Below are 15207 nucleotides of genomic sequence, written 5' to 3'. Positions count from 1 at the left end.
GTCTTGCCAGTTCATTCAGCTAAGGGATTAAATTCGATTGGCTACTTATCCTTCCGAGCTAAATGGTAGTGCTATGCGAAAAAGTAAGCTTTCCTCTAACATTAAATTGTACAATTTAGGCGTTATTAAGTAGTATCATTTTTGTTCGTAACCGATTGGTTGGTGAAATAAAATCCAAATCACTCTTATTAGCCTATGAAATAAAAAACGCATATGAACGTATTCAACCCGTCCTCATTAAACCTTGGAGGCAAATAATATTTTCATATCTAATAAAGGAATTAATCTCTTTTTATATACCCAAGCATATTAAATCTTTTAAGCCAAATTATTTCATAGATAACTTCCTCACATCGCAATGTTCTATTTTCTCTTTAATCCACTCAGTGGTGTTTAAAAACGCGGATGGTGGTCAGAGTTATTTCAGAGTGCTAAAAAACTATACGAGGAAAAGAATTCCTAACTAATGGCCTCTTTATACAGTCAAAAATATCAGATAAGCACCAACTAAAAAGAGTTGCTTATCTGCCAAGGTTGGAGCAAATACCACAACCTCCCACTAATCATCTCTAGACGTATATTGCGCACGATTGTTTTCCTATCATCCAGCTATAATCATTCAGAAGAAATAAGAGACCTGCAGATGATGAAACCTCCCAAATTGGATGACGGAACTTTGCCAGGTTGCAAAATTGCAGCAGCCCCTACCACTGAATCTTAAATATGCGGAACGTGCTCTCGCGCCTGCTTAGCAAAATAATTACCTACCGGCATCACAAGTGAATTCAATTTCCTTGTCTATTTGTGACAAAGCAACAAGTAGACTAGCATCCAAAACTGCATCTTGTGTAGTTAACCAACTCTTAGATTGGTGAAGTCAAAATATATCACATTCCCTCTAGCTGATGCACCTCTGACTCCAATCAGTAAGATCACAAAATGATAAAAGCATCGACTATCTCCAGTCCCTACAGTTGCCACACCTCCAACCGGCTTCTCCAAACAACTCCTCAATCCAAGGTGAACAATGACTGTGGATCCATATGCCACACATTTGACAACAAAGATCAGGGCATGGTTCAGAATGGGAACACATCTTACAAGGAACAGTGACAGCAGCAGATTCTATGCTAAACTCAGGCTCGTGCTTAAAGTAAGACATATCAGAAAGTCCATCAGATGGAAACCCCAATGATGTGTCAACATTGTCTGTCAAATTAGCAGATCCGTCCAATGGGCCGCAATCATCAGATGCAAGCAATTCGTTGAAAGAGAAATAGGTCTGAGGTTCAAACTCCATGTCCTCATAGTGAAGATCATCGTATTCAAACATCATGCCTTCCTCAAAACCATTCCTGGAAGTATCCCAGTCAACCCCATGAGGTGTTGATAATTCAACTTCCATGGAGTTGTTGGCGAAATCAGTATCTGAATTCTTCTCCACTCCTCCATGTCTTCTTACTGGCAGTTTAGTTCCCCGTTCAGCATTAGAAGGTATTTCTTCTGCAGAAATCATTATGTTTCCTCCAAAAAAATCAGCATCGGAAGGATTGCTTGCAAAAGAAGAATCCAAATCATTCTCGTTCTTCACATGCCTCCTTACTGGCAACTTTTTAGGCCCTGGCACAGACATGGTTGCAGCATTCCATTCAGAATCAGCTTCTGGGAATTGCTCATAGAATTCTTCCGGAGTAGAAACAAGAGAATTATCGTCCTCTACATATATGTTTTCCTCTTTTGAGGGCACCACTTGAGTAGACATCTCATCCTCCATATGCCGCTCCGGGATGATCCCAGAGTGAAACTCCGTTCCAGGATTATCCATCTTTGAAGCCCTTGACCGCATTCTCTTTTCTTCTAACTGCTTTTTGCTTTCTGGATCCAAATAAGGACAGATGGGTATTCTAGTCCTACGGCATCTAGAACATTTGAACCCAACAACTTCAGAAACCTTCGACTCCTCAAGCCCAACAGCATCAGCATGAAACCAATCTGCAAACTCACGGTGCATTAATTAATTCTCCAAACCTAAAAAGTAATGAAACATATATTCAAGATTACGAGGTTAAAAAAATTCCTCCCAGGAACAAACTTACTTGTACACGTTTCACAGCGGATGTACATCAAATCAGGATTGTATGGCTTGCGACAAAGGTAGCAAGTAAGTCTGGGAAAATCTCCGTCTGGATTGCCCTTAAGAAAAATGTTTCTTAATCTAAACTCAGTGCCAGTGTCCTCATTCTTCTTTCTCCAAACGACACCCAACTTGTGCTTTTTTTTCGTTGTTGAATTCGAAGAACTACCATGCTTCCTATCAGAAGAATGCTTCAATGTGGCAACGGAGGCTGAAAGACGGCTAGAATTACCAACATTTACTCCTTTCTTGGCTGATATTTGCTTTGGAAAGTATTGCCCTTGCAGGAGTAAAGGGCTTGTTGGAGATTCATCACTACATTTAACTCGAGTAAGGGCTCTATTTTGGTAACACATTTTGCAAGTGTTTGTGTACTCAACATCGTCTATACCATCAACTGTTGAACTAACTGTACACAGCTCGTGACAGAGACCTACAAAATAAGATAACATCAATGAGCTCCCAGACCAACTAGCTAACCCACATAACTACATGATAGTAACTGATACAAGGGAAATAGATGTTATTATAGTACCTTGGCATGTATTGCACTTCACCGCATTCCTGAGAAAATGAGAGAGCATAAATAAACGAACATAAGAAAAAAGCAGAAAAAGGAATTTCGATAAATGCATCAAATGGATACCTAAATGGCACATCCGCTTGACATGAAGCACAACAACACTTATCATTGCCATCTCTCTTCAGTACTAGATAAGTAAAGATATCTTTACAAGGAGTCCTCAAGGGCTTTTTCTTTGTAAATGCACTTCTGGGTTTGTTGGCTGAAGGCAGATCTTTTCCCACTTTTTCTTCATACTCTTTTATTAGATACAAAGGAATCCGCAACTCAGAAAACCAATATTTCTCCTTTCCATCCTGTGTTTGCTCTACTTCTACTATACTCTTCATCACGCGAGATGGGAGATGCTTCTGATTTCCAAAAGCAACACCATACCTAATCTCACTTTCAACAACTCTTTTGTCGCATATGTAAGCATTTCTGAAAGCAGAAGCTTCTGTTTCTGGACCTTTTCCATCTTGGACGCTCTGTTCAGGACGAACAAGGTCACTCCACCTCACATGCATGTCTAGGTACCTCACCTGTAGCAAAAGAAAACAACTTTATTCACTAGGATTGAACATCAGAAGAAACATTCAATCCAGACTTGCAACAAAAGGTTGCCACAAAAGAGGAGCTCAAATCTTTTATCAATATATCTCAATCACCTGAAGCGCAAGCTGAGATGTCGTCTTACACATATCAACTGCAGCCCGCCAAACAAGCTGCCTATTTCTTTTGGCGGTCTCAGACCCTTCAGCATAATAAATACCAGGTATCTTTCTAACACCACCTGCAAGAGAATAAGCTGTTAGTGAACTCTCATGGCATTTATATATGTACGCCACCAAATTTATAGTATGAAAAAATGAAATATTCTTTTTTTATTTGATAACTGAAAAACTGAAGACGTTTTGCATAACAAAAAATGGGGTAATCAAAGACACCTTGACGTGCTGCTTTCTTCACCATCCTTCGGGGTAGAGTCCCTTTCTGGAATATAAACTTTGAAATCAAGCCACCTCTCCACCAAGTGAAGTCAGTCAGTATATCCTGGGACTGATCGGCAGCGGCTTCAACAACAGCCATTGGTTTCCTACCACGTCTCCCTGGTTTACGCTTATGAGTTGATCCAGCAGCACCAGCAGCTGAATGAGTGAGAGAAGATTCAGATGACCCACCATCAACAAGCTTGGTCCACTCCACAGAAAATGCAACTAAGCGGATATTCTCCTCAAGCTACAAACATAAAACCAAAATACTTGACTCAAAAAAGCAGAAACAAATTAACAAAGGACATATTATCTATAGATAAGTCATATGTAGAAAGTAGTCTTAGATGCCAAATGTTAGGGCATATAAAGAATCTATGTTTCGAATTATTTTAAAAGCACATATGCAGCAGGGAAATATCATCAATGCTGTTAAATGCAAAGTTCCCACAGCAAAGCCAGAATAGCCTAATCCTTCCATGTTCTATAGCATCTAATAAATTGGAATATTCTGTTGCAGTTCAAAATAAATCTGCAACTAAGAAATCAAGGCTGCAACTTAAGCAAAGTGGAATTTGCCATTAGTAATGCTGGATTTCATACTTTCTTATTACTTCATCAAAAAAATGCTGGATTTCATACTTCAGGTTCACGATTAATGAACCACAAGCATAATTAAAGCACAGGACCTAAGCACTTGGCCCACTTGCAGCAAAAAGAATATTCACTAAGCAAACACAACGGTAGGACGGAAATTACATGTGCAGATATCCTGTATCCTGCACCACGGTACTTGAAAGTGGTTCACTGCTGCTCCCTGATGGCAATATTCTCTTTGCCATGCAAAACCCTCTCATTATTTAACCACAATTACATTTGTCCTAAAAGATAAAAGGCTAAATAAAAACATTGGTTTTCCAGTAGTATCGTGATTTAACTAGACTTTCCTCATATTCTTAAAAGGACCGTGTATTGTATTAACCATGGAATCAAAGGTACAAGCTTCTACACCATTAAAATATTTATCATAATTTATTCAATTGCTTCACATTATTGCTTTAACTAGATAATGACTGGTTGGGGTGAAAAGAGGAGAAGTAGGATACATAGAACGTAAAAGACAATAAATAAGGGCTAGGTTGGGCGTGATGTGTGGGTTTGGGGCACGTTGTTGGCTCGAACCTTGCCGCAGACAAAAGTTTGGTATTTAAGGAGCGAGCCTATTATCCACTGAGTTTCAAATCGTGCACCACTGGCCCTGGGGTTTTCTTTTCTCGGTTATTAAAAAAGACAGGAAATAAGGGTTATTTCCCATGGTGCTTACAACGTAAAAAAGGAGACGAAGTAAATAAATGGACGAATCTGCACCCCTCCAAGTTGGCATTTTCAAACCTCTCAGATGTAGCAAGGAGAAAATGATATTGGAATACGCTCCATTTATAATAAACAACATAAGCAAAATGACAAATGTGGAACCAAAGAGAAGTCAACTGACTTATGCCGGCCTTCACATCGCCCCCACCTTTTTTATTGGACAAGTACAGCTTTTGGATCTTCTCACCACAACCAAATATAATGTGGAAAATCGTTCACTCAGGAGTCAAAACTTTAAGACTAAGGGACTGTTTAATAATAACTTAAATTTGAAGACGAGCATCTAATAAATCTTCTGATCAAATTTAATCATATTATTTTCTATTTAAAATATTTATTGAATTAGGACAAAACAGGGATATGGCTGAAGATTTGTCATTACCATGAATTTATAATGTACATAAGTCAAAATCAAAGAAATCCTTGAGAACAAGGGAGATCCTCCTATGCCTAGTTTTGTGTGATTTCATGTCTCATCTAGTGGAATCCTCTATAAGTATTCTCCCTCAAGTTGCCCTAATTCTTCCATAGCAGACATATGACAACACATCGGCTAGTTTATACAGCTCAGCAGAGACCTCAACAACTGGGAACTTGACTAATGCATGCTCTTAACATCTCTTCTGAATGGGGCACCACCACAGAAACACTGTCTACCAAAAGTGATTACCCTTTCTGGAATCCTAATACCAAAGGTGATTTCTCTGTTAGGAGCTGCGTATTCCTCTTTGACTGGCTCTGCCTCTTCAGTTTCCTTGGAAATCTATTTAGAAGAACAAGGCACCTTATAAGGTCAAATACTTCACCTGGCATACAGCAGAGCTAAGTGTCTTGTTCTAAACAATCTCTAGAAAAGAGGCATTCCATTGTGCACTAGATGCTATCTTTGTAAAGAGGCACAGAGGAGATCAATCATGTTTTTCTTCATTGTAATTTTACAGGTCCAATTTGGCATTTTTTCTTTAAAACCCTGGGCATCAGGTAGCTTCACCTAGAGCTCCCTTGAATTTTCCTCCCAACTTGGCGAAAGAGGGGCATGACAAAATCTTCCCCCAAATCCTGGAACACTATCCCAGCTATTATATGGTAATCATTCGGGAGAAAGATATTCTGGGGTCTTTAAAGACAAGAGGGTCAATATTTTTTCCTTATTTTGATAATTGTAGTGTCCGGGCCAGCTTACACACACCTCGACTAATTCCAAGGGGTAACTGCTACCAGCACAGATACCGTGTAACTCTGTCCACCAAGGCTTGGGCAAACAAGAGGGTCAATATCGTGAACCTTAAACACAAATGAATATGTTCCCTCAACTTTCTTTAACATGGCCACTACCAATGTTTTAGAGTTGGTTGCCATGACAGATATTCTTAGCTCTTTACATTCTCGGTAAAGTTCTCTCTTTGGATGTACTTACTCCGACATTTTGCCGACATACATCAAATCAATAAAATACTCGCGTTACCTATAAAAAAGTATTCTTTCACGAGGAAACAAGATCCATACATTTATATATATATATATATATATATATATATCCACTTGTTGGCTATCCAACATGAGGTTTTCTTATAAGTATTGACTTTCCAACATGAATTCGTAACTTACTTAAGACATAGTTACTTTACATAAATGGTTGCCCATTTTCAGATTCGATTGTAAGTGCACTTCAGTTAATTGGATTATGCTACCAAGTAGCCCCCAATACTACTAGCACGAAGTACTATTCAATGATCAAAAATGATAAACAAAATACAAGATTACCAAGTAATCTAGTCGATCAAGAAGTGGTAACAAACATTTTAAGAGAGATGATGGAAATGGAAGTGGACATTATGCTAACCAACATTAACATAAACAAATTTCTGCAAAAACTTACTTCAAGCAAAAGAGATTTTATCACACTGCAACTAGTAGCTTGTTCTGCCTGTTTACGCCATTGCTTTCTGAAAGCTGCACTTCGGAAATCGCCAGATATCAAACCAGTTAAGCTCTCCTCCATCAATACAATATACGTAGCAATACCAGGAAGACTTCCATCACCACCCTTAGCAGGACGTAGACCACTAAGTATCTTCACAGCCCCCTTAATGGCATTTGATGCTGCAGCATTCAACAAGCATCCTCTCTTACTAACCACAGGAGCCTTACAACTAAGACACCAACTACATCTTTCCCTTGGTACTTCCACGAGTCTCTTTTCAGTATTTGGCCAGAAAAAACGCATTGCTACTGATGAGAAAGCTTTAGCTTGAAGTAGGAAATTTGCAGACATATGTTTCCGCCTATTGTCTGAAACACGAGTCTCAGAACCCTGGTTTTCTTCAGAAGAAAGGACAGCTAGACTAGCAGCGGCAGATGCGGCAAAATCTCCATGCAGATAACTATTTATATATCCTTGAGGTTTAAAAGATGAACCCATGTATAAACAACCTCTTCCATGAGACACCGTGACAGCGGCATAAGTACCACTAATTTGTTCCAAGTAGTTATTGGGGCTTCTTGAAGTACATATAGCAGTCTTTGCCAAATTTGGGCCATCTCGTTCAGTCCACTCAGAAGGAATAAGATGCTGGTCAACTGAACCAGTGCATACAATGGGCTTCACTTTAGTTTGTTCAGATGGCAACGAGTCTAAAGGAGTGTTACTCTGTCTCGCTATAGACTCAATATTTGCCAGACAAAGACCATCAGGTTGGGAAACTGCATCTAATTTCTCATTCTGCATAGGTTCTGTCGAGAAGTTGCCTAGAAGATCACTTCCTGGACCAAATTCAGTGATACAAGTTACAGTATTCTCTTCCCCAAGACTTTCCTTAACCAAAGAATTAAGTGATGGCATAAGGCGACCACCTGTTGTGTCTTCTCCTTGCCCACTAATTTCAAATAGTTCACCATTAGGGAATATGACATTGACTGGAATTTCCCAGTACTGCATAATTCCTTTGCATATTTCCAAATATAAGGCATAATGATGCACGTTGGCATTAAGTACTTGCAGGACCTTGGGTATGTCTTTGTCATAGTAGTATCTGACATTAGACTCTATACCAGCTAAAGCCTTCAACCTATAATAGAAGATCAAAAATGCATTTAGAAAAAGATAACCACAGGAAGATTTCAGCGTGAACTACATAAGATTAAGGGCATTACAAATCTCCACATAGAATATCCCACAATCAAATACTGCAACTTAACGGAGTCGATCAATATAAAAGTTAAGAGACATACACAAGCAGATGATTGCAAGTACCCATAAAGATTTGTCCATAGGGATCAACACCAAAAAACTCTGATCCTCTCAGAGTTGTTCCCCTCATAATTTTAGGCTCAAGCTCACTGACTGTGCACTCAGGACAATACCATGCTCCTTCTGGTATATACATCTTGCAAACACCAATGCACCTAGCATGGTAAGATGCGGGACAGCCGTCACAGCAAAGTAAAGTCCCATCCATACCGCAGAGACGACATTCATCACCATTACCATCTTGATCAACATGACGGAAAGCATCTTGGCCACTAACTTTGGAACCCAAAGAATTAGTATTAGTTTCTTTGCTAAGCTTGATGGCTTCTCGGTCCTTGCAGGCAGAAGTTTTAGAGTACCGTGGATGCACTCTACGTGGTCCAATCACAGGGGCTAAAACTGTACCCGCATCTGAATCGATACCTACCTCTGATTCTTCGCGCATGTCAATTTCTGCTCTTAGCTCTTCAGAATCTAGGGCATTATCACACAAGATCTGCAGAACTATGAGTTTCCTGCCAGCAGATAGTGAGTAGTATTCCTTCTCCAAAGTATGGGGATAAAAACCTTCCCATCCATCTTCATCTGTGTATCCCATTCCCGTCAGATAGTGAACTAGATAAGCAGGCCATGTCATTGTATCAAGCAAGCTCCAATCAATGTACCTATGAACAAGCAGAAATAGTTAAGTTTCCAAAATGCACCTCACTAGATTTTATAATTGTTAACTTTCCAGTCATTTGTATTCTTCTTCTGACAAATTATCTAGCTTTTAATTATTTTACCATACCATAATCAAGAAATTTTCAAGTTCAGTGGTGTATTTTTTGGAAGGACTGCATAACAGGAAGTACCTCCCAAAGGATTCAGAACCAAGACAGCACTAAAGTAAACCAACTGACTAGAACTCAGTCCAACAGTTTCTTGAAAAAAATCCTCCGTAAAATAGGCAAATGTACTCACCTTAGGCATTTTGATGCAAGCTCGGAACCATCAGATGACAGATTTTCAAGATGACGCTTCAAAACACGCATAAGAGCGACATGAATAGAGTCCAACAATGAGTTTGGAACAGAACAGTTGAGTGCACCCACAAAATCATCAAGTCCAAAGGGACTCAGAAACAACGTGGTACTAAACATCCGTAAAAAGCTATAAACTGACAAAAGGTGTGATACATACTCCTCCGGAACACCAATATTTCCAGAAGAGTGGGGCAGTTCAGGTGCAGGAACAAGAGGCTTTTCCACCTCCGAACTTAATTCCTGCTCCTCATCATCATCAGACGAATTGCTCAGTGAATCAGCATCAACATCTACTTGCATCTTCTCAACCTCAACAGGACAATCGTTTCCCAAATCACTCGCAACTGGCACTTCTTCGTTCTTATCAGCTACAGCACTTATCGGCTCAGCCATAATCTTTACCTCCCTACTAGCTACCAATTCATTTAACTTTTCCTTCCTATCCAACCACTCACCAACCAACTCATCGTCTTCAACCAAAACCTCTTTCACTTCGGCGGTATCCAAATCTTCACAATCTCCATCATCGTATTCAACCCTATACAACCCCGAATCATAGCACATAATCTTTCCCAAAAATAACCCGTTCCCCTCAAAATCCTTCCTCACATACCTACCCACCAATGCTTTGGGTCTCAATCCAACAGCAGCCCTTTTCTTCCCATCTTGATCAACCTCCACATTTTGTACATCCTTTCTTCGCCTTTTCCTCCCTCGCTTTTCTGATCTAACCACACCACCACCCTCCATTCCACGGAAACCCCCACCTCAATACCCGATCCAATTTACACCATAAACCTAAATTTCCTTCAAATTCAAAATCGCTGGTCTTGACAATCGAACCTATTTTAAAAAATCAATCAGATTTTAGGGCTCTTTCCTTCAGATCGCAAAAACCCAACAACAATTAAATCAAACAAAACAAAACACAAATCAGCAGAATCTCAAGTATTTTCACAAATTATACAGCATTAAGGTTCAAACACTTGCGTTTATATACAAATCTATGAGTAAGATAACATATAATATATAAATAGGATATGTAATAAATTATAAAAATATAAACATATATAGGTATGTATATGTGTATGTATACTATGTAGGTGAAAAACTTACCTTGTTAAGGAAAAGGAACCGCCATAGAAGAGAGAAATGAAAGAATGAAATAGAGATAAGGGAGAGAAATGAATGCAAAAAAGACTGATAGCCCTAAAACCAAAAGGCAAAAACCAGGTCCAGATTCTTCAGTAGCCAAAGAGTTTAATGGTGTGGGCTTTCTGGATATTATTTTCTTTACCCCATCGCAAAACTCAGTGAGTTTCTGTCCGAGTTTCTAACTCATTCACTCGGACGATTCGCGGTGCTGAGTTCCTCAATAATTTTGTAAACAATTCAATTCAATATTTATTAAGAAAAAGAGTATAAAACAATTAAACTTAAGTTAAATTTAGATTTGAAATTTTTCCACACTTTGTATGATGAAAAAAAAATTATTTTTCCGATAGTTAAGAACTTACTTTACTTCACTATTGCCATAATTATAGATATTATTATCAATCTTTAATATTAAAAAATTTCATAATAAATACTACGATTTAATTTGCTAATTTTATCATTAATATTTAGTTAATACCTTTTTATTAATTTCCTCAAGAAAATATTAAATTTATATAGGTTAGTTTTCACAAAGTAGAAACAAAAAAAAAACTCTCTTACATTAGGAAATATTTAAAAAACTAAAGTTTAAAAGAAAAAATTTACATATTTTTTGTGTGTGTTCCTTCTCTAAAACATAAAAGAACAAACATGTATTAATCTTTGATTAAATTATTTGTAGTATTTTCTAATAAAATATCACCATTAAAGAATGTCGTAATAATTGTGACGTTTCTTTAGAAATTTCAAACACAACTGAAACGTTCAATACATAATTTAAAGAGTGTCATAATGGTTTTCCATTTTATACAAACAAATTGTGCTATCTCGTAACATCAATAACAACATATACTAACCATTGAAATTTTTAACTTTAAAAAACAAGAATATAAATGCTTGCCAGCAAAGTTTATAAATGGTATGTTTATATATGAGAAATCAAGATTAAAGGAAAAGAGGAACAAAAAGGAAGCATAATTAATCACCGAGTGGTGAGTCAACTCGGTCTCTTTTTTATTTCCATTAAGCTTGTCCTTTTTTTTTTAGGGACTTCACAATTAACAAACCAAATAACATGAAACCTATTGGCGGGAACAAAAGCTTTAGTGATTTTGTGTTACCTGCCAAACATCTTTGTAGCTTCAAAAAGATACTCTACAATATTTTGCAACAAAATATTTTGTTTTTAACGGTCATGTTTTCAATATTCATTTGGATTTTTACATTGGTTATCATATTTTACTAAACAAATATTATCCTAGGCCAAGTAGCAAATACTCAATTAAAATACCAACTTTTAATATCATCATAAATAGCTACTCCCTCCGGTTCACAATAAGTGTCCAATTTACTTTTTCATTTTGGTTCAAAATAAGTGTCCAGTTATGTAATCAAGAAAGAATTCAATTTGGTACATATCCCTAAAAAGTTTTCTTACTCCTCACATTAAATGTTTAATTGGGGGTAGTTTAGTCATAGTAGGTATTTTTGTATAGTTTAGTATTTTCTTAATGGGCGTGATGAAAGTAAATTGGACACTTATTGTGAACCGGAGGGAGTAACGTAGAACAATCATATAAAAGTTTTCTATCTATGCTATCGTGGTTGATAATCTTATTCCATTACAATACTAATAATGAATGGAGATTATATTATTTTTAACATAATTGGGGTACCAGTATATATTTTACTTGTATGTGTGTGTGTGTTTTTTTTGTTTTTTGTTTTTTTTTGCGTATTTGGTGATATACATATTTTTCACGGAATTGCACGATAAATTCTTGGGATGAGATATTGTAGATTCATCAGTGGGAGGTGTTAAATCGGATATCCTATATTGTTAGTTTCCTTATTGATTCGATGAATTCTCTACTTTTTGACTTCTTCAAGGGACACTCTTGAATGATCAGCTAGATTGGTGAAAAACTTAAAACGGAAAAGGGTCTGATATATCCCTCTACTATGATATATTGTTCAATACCGTCCCCCGTTATACTTTCCTTCCATTAAAGCCTTTACCGTCCAACAAAGTTCCATATGTGCCCTTATTTTAACGGTTGGGCCACGTGGCACGATCTGAGAAGACTAATAACCCACTACACTAAATAAACCTCCCCAATTCCCCGCCCCGCCGCCCGTTCCTAAAACATAACAACTAAGTAAATACACTAAAATCCCAGTAAAAAACACATAAACAAAAGATAAAAAAGTGGAAAAAGTAAGCAAATGGTATGGAACCTAATGGATTATCTCTGCTTACTTATCATGCTAGATTCATTGGTAGCTGGTAATATGAATGGGTAGTCCAACCTAAGTCATTTTGACCTATAATAGTTACATGAACTTTGAGCTCCAAGTCTCTATGCAGCATACCTTTATTTTGTTATTTTGACATATAAATTAAACTAGAGGAATGTCCTTGGAGGTGGGGAATTCATTTGAAGTCGTGCGCATGAGAAGGGAAAACCAAGTCTTGGATATGTACTGCCAAGTGGAAGAATGAATGGAGTTACCTTCTGAGACAAATTTGGAAGAGATGTTGGGTTGAGCTGTTCCTGAGATAGAAATAGCTTACACCTTGATTTAATCATGCCCTTATACCAAGAACAGGCTTGACTCAAGGATCAAAATTTAAGGCATGTATTGTCAACAATTTGAGACATGGTTTGACGCCTCCGCCTCCATTTTACATGGATGCCTGCTGTTAATCCAAGGCATTCGAAACCCATATATAGTTCATTTATATAGTTTAGGCTTCCATTGTGTTGACCTAACCTGGGTAGCACTAGTTTATGTTCAAGCTAGATGTTCATCACCCTATTGTTAGAACTTTTTTGTTGTTTCATTTGCTCTTCAAGTTTTATGTTAGTTGCCTCACAGCCAGAGATAAGCACCTAAGAGCAAAATAATCGTCTTCGTGATTTATATTTTGAATTTCGATGCATCTGCTGCCCTTTTCTGGTCAGTTTGAAAAAGAAAATATATTGGGAAGCTAATTGAAAATGTATTTTGGATGTTATGTGATGGAGTAGGTCAGTGCATATATCCTTGGAGAATACAGCCATCTTCTGGCTAGAAGGCCTGGATGTAGTCCAAAAGAAATCTTTAACATCATTCATGAGAAGCTTCCTACTGTTACGTAAGTATATTCAGTGTTTGATCTCATTTTGTCATTGTTTTTTATTATCCTATCTGATATTTTACACAAACTATGTTATCAGGACTTCAACAATTCCCATTCTTCTGTCAACTTATGCGAAGATATTGATGCACACACAACCACCAGATCCAGAGCTACAGAATCAGATTTGGGCAATATTCAGGAAGTAAGATAGTATTAATTTATGGTGTTGTAATTTCTGTTTATCCTGTACGGTTGTTTTCTTCTGTGTATATTTCCTAAGGTATTGCGATAATTTATAGAGCTGCGTAATATCCCAGATATGAAAGCTGCATCGAAGTTGAAATACAGCAACGGGCTGTGGAATACTTTGAGTTGAGTAAGAAAGGTGCAGCTTTAATGGATATCTTAGCCGAAATGCCAAAGTTCCCTGAGCGACAGGTATGCATGCAGGACTTCTCGACTTTGATTAATTATTTTCTGCAGTATTCTGCATAATTGATGTATTAGTTTGACGGGAGTCCTCCTTTTGCATCTTATAATGTAATCTTTCAATTTTTGCAGTATGACGTTGTCCTTTTATTATTGTTATTGTTATTATTGGTGTTAAGCGACAATATTCTCTTTACGATGTAGTCTTCACTGATAAGAAAAGCTGAGGATACTGAGGCTGATACCGCTGACCAAAGTGCAATCAAGTTGCGTGCACAACAGCAAACTTCTAATGCTCTAGTAATGACAGACCAACGCCCTGCTAATGGAACTCCACCAGTCAGCCAGCTAGGTTTAGTAAAAGTTCCAAGCATGAGCAATGTGGTAATGTGTCTCTCTGACCATTTATGCAAAAATTGAGGATATAATTGTCTGTGTTTTTAGTATTAGATGGTAACCAACAATTTACTTTATGGACAGGATCGTGATTTAGCAGATCAAGGGGAGACTCAGTCAAATGGAACTTTGACTGTTGTGGATCCTCAACCCCCTTCAACCCCTTCGCCTGATCTCCTGGGTGATCTTTTAAGTCCTCTGGCTATTGAGGGCCCTCAGCCTGATGCTAACCAATCTGACCATAATTTGGGTGCTGGTGTTAAAGGTGCTCCAACTGCAGAGNTCTTTCAGGAATCCCATGTCCTCATGCAATAAGATCATGCTTGTATTTAAAGGAAGACCCTTTGAAGGAGATGCACTGGTGGTACAACAAAGAAGCCTTTCTACTTACAAGCATAAATTACAACCTGTACCTGGTGAGAAATTCTGGAAACTAGATCCATCTCAAGCAATGGAACCTCCAGAACTGGTGAAACAAACTGGCAGGCCTAAAGTCAAAAGAGATAGACAAAAGGATGAGGCAATCAAGAGGCAAGGAGAGTGGAGTCAGTCCAGAAAAGGCAGAATTATGACTTGTGGCAATTGTGGAGAGGCAAACCATAATGCAAGGGGATGTAAAAATGTATAGACCCAATACTTAGCTATTATACATAATCTACTCCAACTATTTCTTTTTTATTATACTTAATTGATATTAACTATTTCTTTTTTATATTAAATAGCCAATGAATGTGCAGAAAGTGACAAAGAAGAAGCAGCCATCAAA

General features: G+C 37.7%; 2 protein-coding genes across 3 annotated transcripts; one reads left to right on the top strand and one right to left on the bottom strand.

Moving 5' to 3' along the window:
- Window positions 1-442: 442 nt before the first annotated feature.
- On the bottom strand, window positions 443-10593 carry LOC109243935 (DDT domain-containing protein PTM). Of its 2 annotated transcripts, none has more exons than XM_019410950.1 (10): window positions 10454-10593; window positions 9276-10217; window positions 8294-8977; window positions 6942-8130; window positions 3644-3935; window positions 3365-3489; window positions 2781-3238; window positions 2670-2698; window positions 2097-2567; window positions 443-1992 (listed from the first exon to the last, which is right to left on the bottom strand). In XM_019410950.1, the coding sequence occupies exons 2-10, from the start codon at window positions 10085-10087 to the stop codon at window positions 956-958; spliced, it is 5097 nt and encodes a 1698-aa protein (XP_019266495.1). In that variant the 5' UTR covers window positions 10088-10217; window positions 10454-10593; the 3' UTR covers window positions 443-955. The 2 variants fall into 2 exon arrangements, with proteins under 2 accessions (XP_019266495.1, XP_019266494.1); XM_019410949.1 differs by having other exon boundaries at window positions 9276-10180.
- Window positions 10594-13498: 2905 nt separating this feature from the next.
- LOC109243927 (AP-2 complex subunit alpha-1-like) lies at window positions 13499-14756 on the top strand. The gene is made up of 5 exons (XM_019410938.1): window positions 13499-13631; window positions 13714-13818; window positions 13934-14054; window positions 14250-14429; window positions 14526-14756. Exons 2-5 carry the CDS (start codon window positions 13760-13762, stop codon window positions 14754-14756), a joined length of 591 nt encoding a protein of 196 aa, XP_019266483.1. The 5' UTR covers window positions 13499-13631; window positions 13714-13759.
- The last annotated feature ends 451 nt before the right edge of the window (window positions 14757-15207 follow it).

This window comes from Nicotiana attenuata, unplaced genomic scaffold, assembly GCF_001879085.1.
Source record: "Nicotiana attenuata strain UT unplaced genomic scaffold, NIATTr2, whole genome shotgun sequence".
Lineage (NCBI taxonomy): Eukaryota > Viridiplantae > Streptophyta > Magnoliopsida > Solanales > Solanaceae > Nicotiana > Nicotiana attenuata.
Note: the sequence above shows the minus strand (reverse complement) of the source record. Positions and strands in the feature narration are given on the sequence as shown.

Excerpts from the sequence above, each read along its gene's own strand:
- LOC109243935 (XM_019410950.1), bottom strand. The coding sequence starts at position 10,087 with ATGGAGGGTGGTGGTGTGGTTAGATCAGAAAAGCGAGGGAGGAAAAGG. Across the intron at positions 3,239-3,364 it reads CATCTCAGCTTGCGCTTCAG|GTGAGGTACCTAGACATGCA; the intron begins GTGATTGAGATA and ends CTTTTGCTACAG. Across the intron at positions 2,568-2,669 it reads GAAGTGCAATACATGCCAAG|GTCTCTGTCACGAGCTGTGT; the intron begins GTACTATAATAA and ends CTTATTTTGTAG.